We start from the raw sequence: 14,099 nt of genomic DNA, 5'->3' as shown, positions 1-14,099 counted from the left end.
ATTATTTATTTTTTCATGGGCTTGTTGGGTTTTCTGATGATACTACAGGCTGCTCTGGTTAGCATGTGAAGAATTGTAATGGGAGCTATGTAGTCAATTAGAAATTTTTTGAACAGAGCTGGATAACGCTTTTTTTTTTTTAACTCCAAGACCAGAATTGGTAAAATGAAATATGAAAAAAAAAATCAAAAAAAAAATCAAGAAAGTTAAAGCTGAATGTATAGTGTGCTCAATTAAAATTGTAAACCCATAGGTGGGAACTGACCTGTAGTTTATAAAGGGTTCGGATATAGTTCTACACGTTTATCTTGGGGTACCACCTTTGTTTAATATGTTATAATTGAGTTACATCATGAAACTAAAAGGCTAAAATGTTCTATTCATGTGTCATATTTATTATATTCTCATAATCAAAGTATTGTTGTTCACTATACATTTCTTTTTAGACATATTTATGAATCAAATCCGGTACTATTGTGTCATATTGTATTTACTTTAATATATTTATTAGGAAACTGTTTTATACTTTGACGTTGTGTATATCACATATTCATTATATTCACCCTATTTTATAGGAAATACTAACCTTATGACCACAGTGGTTATTCCCCACTTATGTGCTTGAGATATTTTGTATTTTATGTTGTAAATAACATGGAGCAGTAATTAGTTGTCAGGTATCGAGTTAATGCCATTTATTTGTAAGTAAGTTATAAATACACATTCTTAGTACAGTTTTCATTTCTTAGCAATCACTGAACAGATGATAGATACTAAAGAGGTAATAGGTTTCCTTAAATTGTCCGATCACACAATACATTCATTTTTTGAGGTGTTCCCCTTTCACAAATACAGCATTTCAGTTGGATAGCTGTTATCTCTCTTCCAATTTGAATAGGACATACCTCCCTCTCTTGAATATATTGTCCAACCAGACAATATTCACAAGAGGTACTCCCCTTTTGGAAAGTATAGTATTTAAATTGGTTAGATGTTCAAATTGTTTCAATACTAATCTAGTGTATATAATACTAAATCTTCCCCCAGTGGTTATCTGACACTAGTGAGAGATTCTCCTTCATATCTCAATCAATGTTGAAATCCAGCTTCCTAATAATCATTGTGTGTCACCTGTTGACATATCATCTGTTCTAACTCCCTCCGATATTATTCATTCACTGATATGTATTAGGCTGAGAAAGCTCATTATCCCATCCCCTACAATGGATATTATTCATTCACTGATATGTATTAGGCTGAGAAAGCTCATTATACCATCCCCCTACAATGGAGAGATTTTCCCCTCTAGATTCTAATAATAATACAATAGTACAACTAAATCATAAACGCTATTAGGCTACAGAGAGACACATCACACAGCCACTGTTGGCTCTCGCTCCCGGATTTGTGACTTCAGAAGAGACGTCCAAACGGACAGACGTTTCTCTGTTCTGGCTTTGCCAAGTAATGGGAGAATATAGTTATATTTTACTTCACAATCACCGGACAACGCAGCAGCCCCATATCTCTCTTTCTCTTTCATTTGTCCCGATTTGTTCTAATATTTTAAATAGCAATTTTCAGTATTAAAACCATTTTTATAAATGCCAGAGCTCTCCCCATTCATTTTCATTAGCGTTTGCAGTGTGTGAAAAGTTTTGGTAATAAAATATGTGCAGTATGCCTCCCTCTATCCCTCTCTCCAAAATCCGTATTCAGCTCTACTCAGTCTGCCTGGGTTGGTTTCTACTGAAACAGGGGGACTACAAGCCCCCTTTACAATTTCCTTTTAACATTTTCTGTCTCATGCTTAACTGTTTTTTAAGTTGTTTCTCACCATCAACAGTTGAGTTATAAGAGGAGAAATAAGCAACCTTGGAGGATAGTGACAACTTTACAGATGCCATTTTAATGGAAAGCCATTTGCCTTAAGGTAGAGACGTGAATGCTCTAGCTGAAAGTGATATGATTGTGCGTTTATTATTTTGTTAGAGTATTAGGTTGAAAGCTGCTGAATATGTTTTATGATGGATTTCATAGGGTTATGATAGTCAGAGTAGTATAAGATGGAGGCATACATTTAAGAGAAACTTCAAGCACACTGATGTTGTTGTTCCCTCTGTTGCATAACACTCAGCCATTTACCTTTTGGACTTGAATCTTCCACTCTGCCCTTTGCAGAGTTCAGTTGATTTTTAAAGGTAATAACTGTGTCTTTGTTGAGCTAGAACAAGGTTTCTCATCCAGTAGTATATTTCCACAAAGATATAGTTTTAAATGCTACATGTATGTAATAAACATTAGTGGGTAAGATTGGCTGACCCATAACAACAGTGAATTATGATGCACACACAAGATGTTCAAGTTCTCATATTCAGAGCACAGTTTTTGAATTCAAAGTTAACTGTTGATTTAAGAACAAAATAAATGGTTTATCTAAAAATGATATACATTAGTTACATATACAAGGAGTTATTCAAAAATATATATTTACAGGCATTAGAGTATACACTGCTTTGTATTGAGTGTTCTCTTTTTTTGGGGGGGGGATGGGTGCAGGATGAATTACAATGCGTACTGTTTACATTAGGAATTTACCGTCAAACATATGAAATTCCAGGAATAAATATGTTCAATGAGAATGCAGTATCTCTGGATAATTCCTCCCATCATACAGCTTGATATTTAGGCATAGTGGCACACATTGTGAGAGAATAGCATGCATACGGTATCTCCTGTAAAAAGCAGGTGTGCCAGTAAATGCAGATTTCATTGCCTACTCCATTAAATGTAAGAAGCAGTGCAGTAACTAGAAAATCTACAAGGAGAAATGCAACCAATTTACAAAATAAGCAAATTTGTATTATGTGGTTGTTCCGCATTAAAAAAAGAGAGGCACATTCAAGGGGCAGAAAATAAATGACAGTTTAATAATAGACCTGCTGTAAATGACAAATACTGCTCTACATTATGTCTGTCGTCCTGGTATAAAACCTTTTACGAACACTTTAGAAATGGGATCATTAATGCTAAGTTTCTTCCCCATAGGATGTCTCCCATAAACTATTTGGACCTCGGGCACATCATATAATAAAGTATCCAGAACACAGTGAAATTCTTAAACACTTATAGGGTAAACTCTTGAGAGTTGAGAATATTGTTTAGAATGTTAGAATTCTACTTGTATAAAAAGTAGTCAATGCTTGGAACAAGCTATCCGAGAATGTAGTCAGGTAGTGTTATCCTATACTGTAGTTGACATCTTATTATTTTATGCGAGGGAGCGATCACAATCATTACTGTTTGCCACTTTTCAGGTTGTGTTATGTTGTTCCTACAGTTTATCTTTAATCATCCTGTTCTGTCAAGGAGGTTCACGCTCTGCCTGTTAGGCCTGAATCGCCTGTCTGGGTGTAATGCACATCTGTGTGATTGTAAATAGCTAATGTGACATTATAATCCTGTGTTGGTATGACATATTAGTGATTGGTATCACCCATATCCTGGCAGACATGCACACCATGTTTCCTATGAAGCTCTTTGCTGTATCATTAAAGTGTAATGATGATGATGTAGGGAATGTTACTACATACACTTCCAGTTTCCAGGAGGAGAGCTTGATTGGCTGTGAATGATTTTGATGATGAGGTGTTATGTGCATATTTAATAATATTCATTAGTTCACAGTACAGCACCAAACAGTGATTATATGCATTTTACCTACTGCAACAGCTGAAACACAAAGTCAAAAATCAGAAATTGGAGTGGTGCAGCTTTTCTTTAGATTTTCTGTACAGCGGTGTCTGAGTTAATGACTCTACACATGTTCTGGATTATTTGTGGAGTTTTGTAACAAAGTTGTCCTCCTAGAATGCTTTAAAAAGGACAGCAAATCTGTGGGGATTGGAGTTCTAATGACTGGATTAATTTTCTTGTAAACATTGTAATGCAGATATAAACAGCTTGCAAGTGATGCTCCAACATTCATCTATACTGCATATAAATAATATAAAGCTTGTTTGGAAATAGGATAATCAATATTGTCAGTTTTATTCTTTACCTATATGTAGCCAAAATGTTAAATGCAGCAGCCATAAATTGGATAGTTCAGGCAGTTCTTGGTGTTTTGAAAAACATGACTCTAAGCTAACAGCGGGGACTGAAGATTGCTGTTGGATTTCAAGGTGACAACTGTAGAGCTATAATACCTGTGGGAATTATTTCCGTCTGGTTGCCAGCAGCGCCAGTTTTCTACTATTTTGCTTTTCTTCCATTGCATTTCCTTTATAGTGCAATTCATTACAGTGAGAGAAGTGATTCTGTTGAAAAGCTTTGACAGGAAGGTCTTAAGAAAACACATGAAAAATACATAGAGATGGCTGCAGTGCAAAGAGTGATTTTTTTTTAACTTCAGTTCTGCTTAAAGGTTCTTCAGCACATTGCAGGGTATTATGTTGCTGGAATTTCTGGCTACAGATAATGTATTTAGCAATTTTTCCAGCCTGATTTAATTTTACACAGTATTGGTTCTATGAATTCTGAAAAGCTCTGATGGGCTCCGCTCAGTGTGATCCAGGTCCCCTAACACCATTATACAGGTTTTTAGTATGCTGGTAATTAGGAAAATCTGTATTTTACTTTTAGAAGTAATAATATTTCATTTAGTTACATTAATCTGGTGCTATTTTTACCTGTTATTATAACTATTATTTCTCAATCTAACAACTCTTGTTTAATGTATTCACATTATGTTTGTGTTTTAGTCTGGCGGATGTTTTTATAAAAGAAAAATACATCCACATTTATTGTTTATTTATAACTGTACGATCCATAAGCTCAGTGTCCTTGTTCTGGTAATTACCTTTTTACTATTGAAATATAATGAAAGCTGGAAATAAGAGATTTTTCTGTTGTCTGATGTAGGTGGCTTGCATGCAGCTTATCAATGCACTGGTAACCTCACCTGATGATCTGGACTTCAGGCTTCACATCAGAAATGAATTTATGCGCTGTGGATTGAAAGATATATTGCCAGTAAGTGCCCTGTAGTCACTGTTTTTGCATTAATATTTACATTTTCAGACACCTGAGTGGAGAAATGTGTTTCATAAACATCCCTTTTTGGAATAATGTAATCTTGTTTGAACAGATGAGATGTGCTTCAAATAAGCCCAGAGATATTCGTAAACATATAGCTTGCTAGCCATAAAGATGTTTATTTTGTGTGTGTATATATTTCAGTTACTCTTAATTTAAACATAGATTCAACATATGTTTTTCCTATTAGAATTATTGCTGTTTAAAACATTGATTTTCATAGAACACATGCTTAAAAAAATACTATAACCAACAATTATTAATCATTGGAAAAGTTAGCTGCCACAATAATCTATGAACATCTTACGGTAGATCATCTGCTGAAATAAAGCTATTCTTTAAAGGAGAGAGCTCTAATTGGAGTTAATCCATTTGTATCCACATGCAAAAGTTTCTTCCTCCTTTTCATGTAGCAATTGAAGCATATCCGGAATGATGTTTTGGATATCCAGCTGAGAGTGTTTGATGAACACAAGGAGGAGGACATGATAGAGTTTTCTCACCGTCTTGATGATGTCCGATCTGAAATGGAATATCCTTTCTTATATAACACAAGCTCTGTAGTCTGTTTATAGCTACATTTTTAATTTGTGCTGAACTTTTTCCTAATTTTAGCAAATACAACTGTGTTCTACTACACTACTGCTTTAGCACAGTGATTCTCAACTTTTTCTGCTTTGTTGAACACCCCAGACATGAAAATATTAATGGCAAATCAAGCAGAAACATAGATTTCTTTGAATCTTACCTACCTAAAATGTTATAGCAAGGCTTTAAATATTTGCTTTAAATGTTGTTATATTTATTATATATGCAAATGTGTGTTGAACTTCCTATTCTTTTACAAAACTTGAGATATTCCAGTGTATTCACGTTTGTTGTGTAGCAGAGTTCTGCATTATCATTCATTTCAAGCTGCATAGATCCCAGTAAAGCCTGTATGAGCCCTGGCATTGAGTCTACTAATGTCTGGAATTGTGCAGGAAGGATTCAGCACCATTCTTCCTCAAGACAATATTTTAATACTTGTAAATTAGCATATATAATGTATACAGTTTGTGATGGTTTAGGAAATTGTTATCCCATGTGCTTAAATACAGTTTTCCTGGAGACTGTTGGTATTATTATCTTAACACCATAACTGATGCCAGCGAGGTTTTCAGTATGCTGTGGAATTCTGTTAAGAACACAAATTCAGAAGGATATTTCCTTTCCGTTCTTCAGCATCTTCTAATAATTCGAAATGATTATTTTGCAAGGTAAGTACTTATGTACTTTATCATCATTTATTTGTAAAGTGACACAAATTCTGCAGCATCGGGCTGTCCACATGCAAATCACACAAATGCAAATTAAACATAATAACAAACCATGCATGTACAAATTACTAGTATAAATCACACACGTTCAATTATAAGTAGCAAATATATAAATACAAATTTTAAAAAAATCACGAAAATAGAAGTTAAATATGAAACCTAGCAATGCAAACACGAGGCATAGGGTAGAGAGAAATTTGCTCATGAGAACTTATTGTCTAGAGAGAAGGAAAATCAGACAGTAGGAGCTAATGGGGCACAAGTGGATTTTTCAAGTAGAATGTGTGGAAGGGGTAGTCTAGGAGAGAGTAGGCTATAATGAAGTGGATTTTGAGGGAGCATTTAAAAGTCTGGAGGTTGGGGACAGGGAGTTTGATTAGTGTGGAGCAAATCTGGAGGCAAAGTGAGAGATAGTTATTAGAAGGGAGTAGAGCCCTGGTCAGAGGTGAAACGGATGGGTCAAGGCAGTGCATAACTTGTGCCAAGGTCAGAGATATAAGAGGAGCCACTGTTGAGGGTTTTGTAGTTGATAGCGAGCAGCTTGAATTGAATTTTGAAGGGAATGGGGTGAGCCAAGGAAAGAGTGATCTCAAGTGGTGCAGCGTATGAGTGACGGTGGGAGGGGATAGATTCTAGAGGAGAAAGGCAGGTGAAGGTAAGGCCAGCTTTTAGGAGGAGGTTGTATTAGTCAAATCAGGACTTGGAATAGTGACGTTAGGAGAGGTAAATATGATCAAACTCAATATTTACATAACAGATTTTAAGTAGCGCTGAGACAACCAGGTGGAGATGGCTGTGTGATAGTTGGTCATGTGGGATAAGAGGAGCATGTTTGAGTTCATAGAGAGGAGGTGTGAAGAGAGAACAGAGAACAGAGCCTTGAGGGACCCAAAAAGATAGAAGAAGAGGAGGGGAGCGTGAGTAAGAAATAGAGAGACTGAAGGAGGACCAGAAAGGTAAGAGGTGAATCAGGAGATGGCAGTACTGCAAAGGCAGAGGGGAGTAAAGGGTGTTGAAGACAAGAGGATGGTAGACAGGACAATGAAGTATGAACAGGGAGAATTACCCTTCAACTTGACTAAGAGTGTATCAATGCTTGAGTGCAGTCTTAGTGGAGTGGAGAGACAGTGGGTCAGGCAATTGTAGACTAGCTATTGGAGAAGTTTCTATGTAAAGGGGAGCAGAGAAATGAGACCATAGTTGGACAGGTGGGATGGTCAAGAGATAGTATCTTGAGGAGAGATTAGCACATATTAGAGGTGGAGTGATAGATGCTGATGGAGAGCGATAGTTTGAAGAAGTGAGCTAAATGCAGGCAAGCATTGGGTGAAAGTAAGTTGAGTAGATGTTGATGGAATGAGGTCAGGGAGGGCAGGTTGAGAGAAAAGAGGAGAAGAGATGCATGTGAAGACCTTGCTCATTTACAGGAGATAATTAACTGAATGTGACTAGGTGAGTTGAGAAAGGATGATCAGTTGTAAGGATATTTCTTGATGGATGGAATACATTTTTCTTTTAAAGTAGTTTACAAAGTCCTGAGCATTAAGGGAAGAAGGTGAGTAGTGGGAGAGGGCAGAGCTATGGTGGTGAGAGTTTTTGGACAGGGAGAAGATTAGGGATCTGAAGTAGGTTTGCTTGGCGCAGAAGAGGGTGGTATAGTAAAAACAGAGGATGAATTGTAAATAGATAAAAGTCTGTGTCAGGAGCAAGATTTTCTCCATTGAAAATGAACAGAGCTGGAGTACTTCTCCAGGTAGTTATTCTATTTGAAGTACCAGAGTTGGATTTGGATCATCGTAGACAGTGTGAGGTGGCAGGAGCTGCAGAGAATATGGTTTTGTAGAAATAAACAACAGCATTATTTTTAATTACCTGTTATATTATTTTGTCATTTTGTTTATAGTAATTGAGCAGGGTTTTAACTGTTTTAAAGTAGAAAAAAAAAGGTTTACTAGTCAATGCTTAATTTTACTGATCACCATTTTAATTCTTTCAATTTGCACTAATGGTTGTCCCACACATAAGAGACCATGGCTGTTAAAAAAAAACCCCCAAAAAACAGGACCTTTTTGGCATATGCTTGCTCTGTGTTCTTGTCATTCTCCGACCTAAGAACTTCAGTTGGGAGGCCACCTTTTGGACATTTGATTGTTTTTGGCAAACACTTGCACAGTGCTCCAAGACATAACCACTGGGGTTTTCTGCAGGAAAGCGAGAACTTTAAGAACTTTAATAAGTCCAGATCATCTTTCCATAACTCTTAGTGTCTTAAAACATAAGTCACAATGCCACTCAGCCTGTGGTACTGCATGTTAACACAAGCTTTATTTAAGTTTAAAAATATAGTTAAAGTAATAGAATAAATAAATAATTTGGGCCTGATCCAGAGTGGAACGCAAGCGTAAACAGAACTTGGAATTGAAAAAATTGCATGCAAGTTTTATCAGTGTCTTATTCAGAGTTGATGATGCATCCAGGTCTGAATGAGTAGCCGATGTGTCTGCTTGACAGCAGTCACAGCTCTCGGACACTTACAGCCATATTACAAACATACACAAAAATCTTTATTTTATGTGTTACAAGCACAACTGCTATGAAGCACCATTTAAATTTTGGTTAATCTAGCTGATACAGCAGGAAAAATTTCCCGGCATGTGTACAACAGAAACTATTAAAATTTTGTCTTTGCCACACCACGCTCTGCAAATGCTAACCTATGGCTGAGCGACTACTAAAGTGTCAATAAATGTTTGTGAATCATTCACATACCTCTAATTACAAACTGCTTGCTATATTTCGGGTGTTCATCTTCATTATCATACTCCTCCTCTACTTACATCTGCCCCTGATCACCGTCAAATAAAACTGCTTTTTAAGCTGTATCTGTGATTATGTCCATTCTGAATCTGTACACAATTGCTAGAACACACCCTTATTGCCTACGTTAAAACACCTATTCCCTCCCCCAGCATGCCTTTTCAGGCGTAATTGGTCGTAAGTGCAAAAAGGCTGCAGGCCTGAATAGCCATTTTGCGTACATTCACATTCTGAACATGTGCAGTGTGAAACAACGCAAAGATGTGCTATGCAAAAGGGTATGCATCTCAGTCTGAATCTAAAGTGAGGTTTATATATTAGTTTTATTGTGGGCCAAAACATAAAAAAAGTATCCAAAAATGTATACAAACTTCATTTCCTCGATACAGAAGTTGCAGAATAAATATAGGGGTATATTTTTCAGTCTAGTTTAAATTTTGTGGAAGCAGCTAAGGGAATAATCATGGACATGCAGTTTTAAAATGTTCCCTCCGTAAAATAATACAAAAATGTCTATAAAATAGAGTAAAATATATTTACTGGGGTATGGTGTCAAAAGAGACTTATCTGTCCAGAAAAAAAATCTAATTTGCTTTGTTTGAGAAAAATATATAAATGTTATCCATGATAAAACCAACAAAGTGCTTAAATGAAAAGATTATTGTGTGGCCTCTGGACGTGAAAATTTGGTACATTCATCTGACAGAGCCAGGTTTAATACACTGTTCAGTCAAACAAGTCTAGTTTTAATTTGCAGCAGAAAATATGAAAGTATCCTACACACAAGTTTATGTACCAAAACAGAAATGTCAAGCTATTTTCTATTGTTACGGGTTTTTATAGGTAGGGTCTGAGCATCTTTTTGTTATGTGTTCATAATCTGCTCATCTTTGTATCCCCAGTGTAGAAATAGATGGGAAAAGGACAAATCAATCCAATCATATCTTCAGAAGGTTCACAGTAGTACAGGCTACTTCAGGAGATTATTGTGCTGATTGAAAGGCTGTGACCTGTCATCTTGTGTGATAGTCAGAATAGGGATGGTTGTAATGTCATGATGTGAGAAGGGAAATGGAAGTAAATTATAGCCACAGACTGAGTTAGAAAGTGGAAGGTTCCTCCACAGCACAGTCATAATGTGAAGCTTCTGTCACACTTATGCAGGAATATCGTGATGTGAAACACAATTGTGCATATAATATTCATACATTATTATTATTATTACTATTGCAGATTTGTAAGGCCTCTGCAGCACCATACAGTAGGGAAAACAGTACATACATAAAACAGACATACAAGGTAGACAAAATAAATGCTGACATGAAAACAACGTGTATAAAGGACCCTGCTCATTAGAGAGCTTACATTCTAAGTGGAAGAGGGCACAGCTGAAACAGGAGAGCGTGTGGCTCAGAGTGGAGTTTCAGACTGTTCTGAGGGTGCTTTAGTGTGAATAGTATTATCGAGGATGAGGTCACCTCTTAAGAAAAAGATATGGGTTTTCAAAGAGCAGCTAATGATTTGAAGGGTGTTGGAAAGTCTGAGCGTGACAGGGAATTCCATAAGTGGGGAGCAGCACGGGAGAAGTCTTTTAGGCGGGAGTGAGAGGTGGTTACCAGAGACGAGACAAGGCGCAGGTCAAAGGTAGATCTAAAAGAGTGGGAGGTAGAGTATTTTGATATGAGTTTTGAGATATTTGCAGGGGTAGTGTTGTTGAGGGTTTTGTAGGTAAGGGTGAGTAATTTGAATTTTGATTCTGGAGGACACAGGGAGCTAGTGTAAAGATTTGCGAAGTGGTGCAGCAGATGTGGAGCTGTGAGAGAGGAAGATCAGTCAGGCATCAGCTTTTAGGATGAATAGAAGTGTGGGTATATGGGTGTCAGGAATGCCAGATAGCAGAAGGTTGCAATAGTTAAGACTGGAGATGATGAGAGAATGGGTAAGAGTTTTGGTAGCATGTTGAGTAAAAAAAAATGGCTTATTATGTCAATGTTATATCCAATTTGTTATCCATATTGCTCACCTTCTTTAACAAATGTGACAGAGGAAGCAGACACCAAACACTTTATGGCAGATAAAGTGGAATGTCAGTTGAAGAGTTTTCTCCCTAAGTAATTCTAACCTTATGGTGGGGGGACCTTTCCCTTACATTCACTACGGTATTCACCACATCTACTGTCCTTATCTGAGTCCTGGTCCTAAGGAATCAGAGCCATAAACCAAGGTCACGCACTGAAAGCAGCACTTTTTCCAACAGGTGCCGCTTTAAATTCACACCGCCTTTCAACATCATGTTCAATGGTATAGAGAAGGAGGCAGGAGGTCCCTGCCCAACAGGACTTTGCTCCTTTGTAGCCTTTATCACTTGATAAAAGGCCTTACTGGAATATTATAATTATTGTTGTGTTGTGTTGTGTTTTGTTTTTTTAAATAGTAATATAATTGTATATAGCAATATCATATCTGATATATATATATTTTTTTATATATTTAAGGGCATTTCTCAGTTGTTTAATAGTTGTTTCATCTTTAAATAATAGCAGCTAGAAAGTACAGAGAAAGTTTTAGGTGACTCGTAGGTTTATTTTCCAGTATAACCAATGCATTGAATTTTTCTAACATGTTAAGTTGTAGTTATATCTTGCATTATGGTAACGTGATTTTAATAAAATCTGTCACAAGAACAGCTATTATGGGGAATTATTTAGATTACAATTATGTAAATAGCAGCGCACAGTAAATCCTTCCTCCTCCCTAATGGTTTATATTCTATACTCCATCATTTAATTTGGAGTTCATTGGTTATGTCAATGTGATTAATTTTTTAATCCTGTTATAACAAATATATGTTATCATGATGCTATTTCTTCCTGTTTTACTGCCATGGCTAATAATCAGCACATGAGATAAAACATGTTTTCCCTATTTGTATTTCATTACTCTTGTTTTTGCATGCAATGCTTTGCTTAATTAATTTAGTTACTATAATTGCATGCATGAGTACATAATGCTCAAGTAAGTGCTCTCATCATGGAGTAAAGTTAAACTAATTCCCACCAGAAATCCAGCTAAATAAAAAGCTTAGGGAGAGGCTTACAGTAATACATTTATTAGGGTGTATGGTGTATGGTAACAAAAGTATGGTGTTAGCAACACCTGTGCCCTATCTACATTACGCAATGAAGACAACTTTCCATTTGTGCATTTTAGAGGGATTAATTGGATATCGTTTGCTGTATAAATATATCTGATTAATAGAGGTGATTACTGTATATACCAAATTAAATCATTCTTCATAATGTAGTACTTTATTGGATTATATAGTTCTTATCTAGATAATTTATTTTAAGTATCTTCCCTGCGAGATTGAGCAGCACGGTTTTCAATAATTTAATAGTAACAAAGCAATTTGGGTTTATTTGTGTAAATGGTTTTGATTATTTACCTTTTACTTGAATAGCATTTGTGGTGCCTTCACTAAATATTTGGTGATACAGAAATCCTTCACTTGAGCCACAACAAGGTTTAATGGAATTTGTTGACATTGTGTGTCAGGGTATATATAATAGGTGCTGCTGGAGTAATATATCCATCCTACTAGCCCTTTACAAGGGCTGGACCGTTCTCCAACCCTGTGCTCCTCTCCCCTACCTGTTTTTGCAGCTTCAATTATTTGCAAGCCATTAATAAAAAGTTCTATTTTCTTCAGACATCCCTAATATCATACACATTTCCAGCACATTTCATAGAGACTGTTATTGCTATTATGGAGATCGCCACATCCACACTCACACAAGGTTCTGGAAATGTTTTCTGGTCTTTACCAGGGACATAGTCTCCCATAACATCACCTGCAGTGGTCCCGGTGATCTCTGAATGCACATTGCTAATTTCAATGAGAGCTGGAAGTAATAAACACATGTGAGGACCCAGGAAGAGTTTGTAAATACATTTATAATTGCTTCAAATGTTTCTCAAATATTTGAATTCACTGCTTATTTAAACATGGGAAACACACTCCACATTTCCACCACCCCCACTGACCTCCTTCGGTTTCCTCCACTTACCTTAGCTCTCCCTTCTTCTCGCTGGCTCCCCTCCAATGACAGCTTTGTGACATAATTAGTTCATGCCAGTGACGCTGCAAGGAGCCGAGCACCATTCTTAATTGTCATGGCTCTTTGTCCAGGCGGGTGACAGCTGCTGATCTGTGGCAGCATCACATATCTATCCCCTGTGCCCCCTGTCCATGTTATGCCCCTGTGGTTTATCATGTGGTGCATATCTCCTTTTTCAGAAAAAATCTGTACTAGGAACCAGTGACTTTGAGGCACTAGTTCTACCAGAGTTAATAGTATACATATACATGAATATTCGTCATACTCACAAAATGTCTTTTATGTGTATAGGGAAGGAAAATACTTTTATTTCGGTTTGTTTTGCTGCCCTTTCTTGTGGTAAATAACACAAATATAATCGCTATGTTTAGCAAACTACCACATCTCTTTGTGTCACTGGGCTTTTACCAAGATCTGAATAGTCCAACTTTGAAGGTAAAGTGCATAATATTAATTTACTTCTGGCTATGTTGCTAAAGCTGGGTACACACTACATTTTTTTTCATCCAGTTATAGTGCCAAACACATGATAAACGACTGTTTTGATCAGATATTGCATTCGTTTGTACGCTCCCATGATCATGTTTACATCGTATAGTTTGATTTGGGTTTATATACTTCCTAAAAATGGCGATCAATGGAATGATGTCTGGCAAATGTGGAAGCATGTGCACTCATGACCAGCAGTGTAGGCAGACCTCTATGGAGGGTGCAGTGTCTCAATCTTTTCAGCAGATGGTTATAACAG

The 14,099-nt window shown here is 36.6% G+C and overlaps 1 protein-coding gene across 1 annotated transcript in view; it reads left to right on the top strand.

Moving 5' to 3' along the window:
• The window catches only part of DIAPH3 (diaphanous related formin 3), a 503,156-nt gene that overhangs the window by 234,902 nt on the left and 254,155 nt on the right, over positions 1-14,099 (top strand). Inside the window, exons 10-12 of the mRNA XM_075199796.1 lie at positions 4,924-5,034; positions 5,511-5,629; positions 6,240-6,356. Coding sequence (XP_075055897.1) covers positions 4,924-5,034; positions 5,511-5,629; positions 6,240-6,356 — 347 coding nt within the window. The remainder of the gene's footprint in view (positions 1-4,923; positions 5,035-5,510; positions 5,630-6,239; positions 6,357-14,099) is intronic.

Source organism: Mixophyes fleayi, chromosome 2 (genome assembly GCF_038048845.1).
Source record: "Mixophyes fleayi isolate aMixFle1 chromosome 2, aMixFle1.hap1, whole genome shotgun sequence".
Taxonomy (NCBI): Eukaryota; Metazoa; Chordata; class Amphibia; order Anura; family Limnodynastidae; genus Mixophyes; species Mixophyes fleayi.
This window is presented reverse-complemented; position numbering and strand designations above follow the sequence as displayed.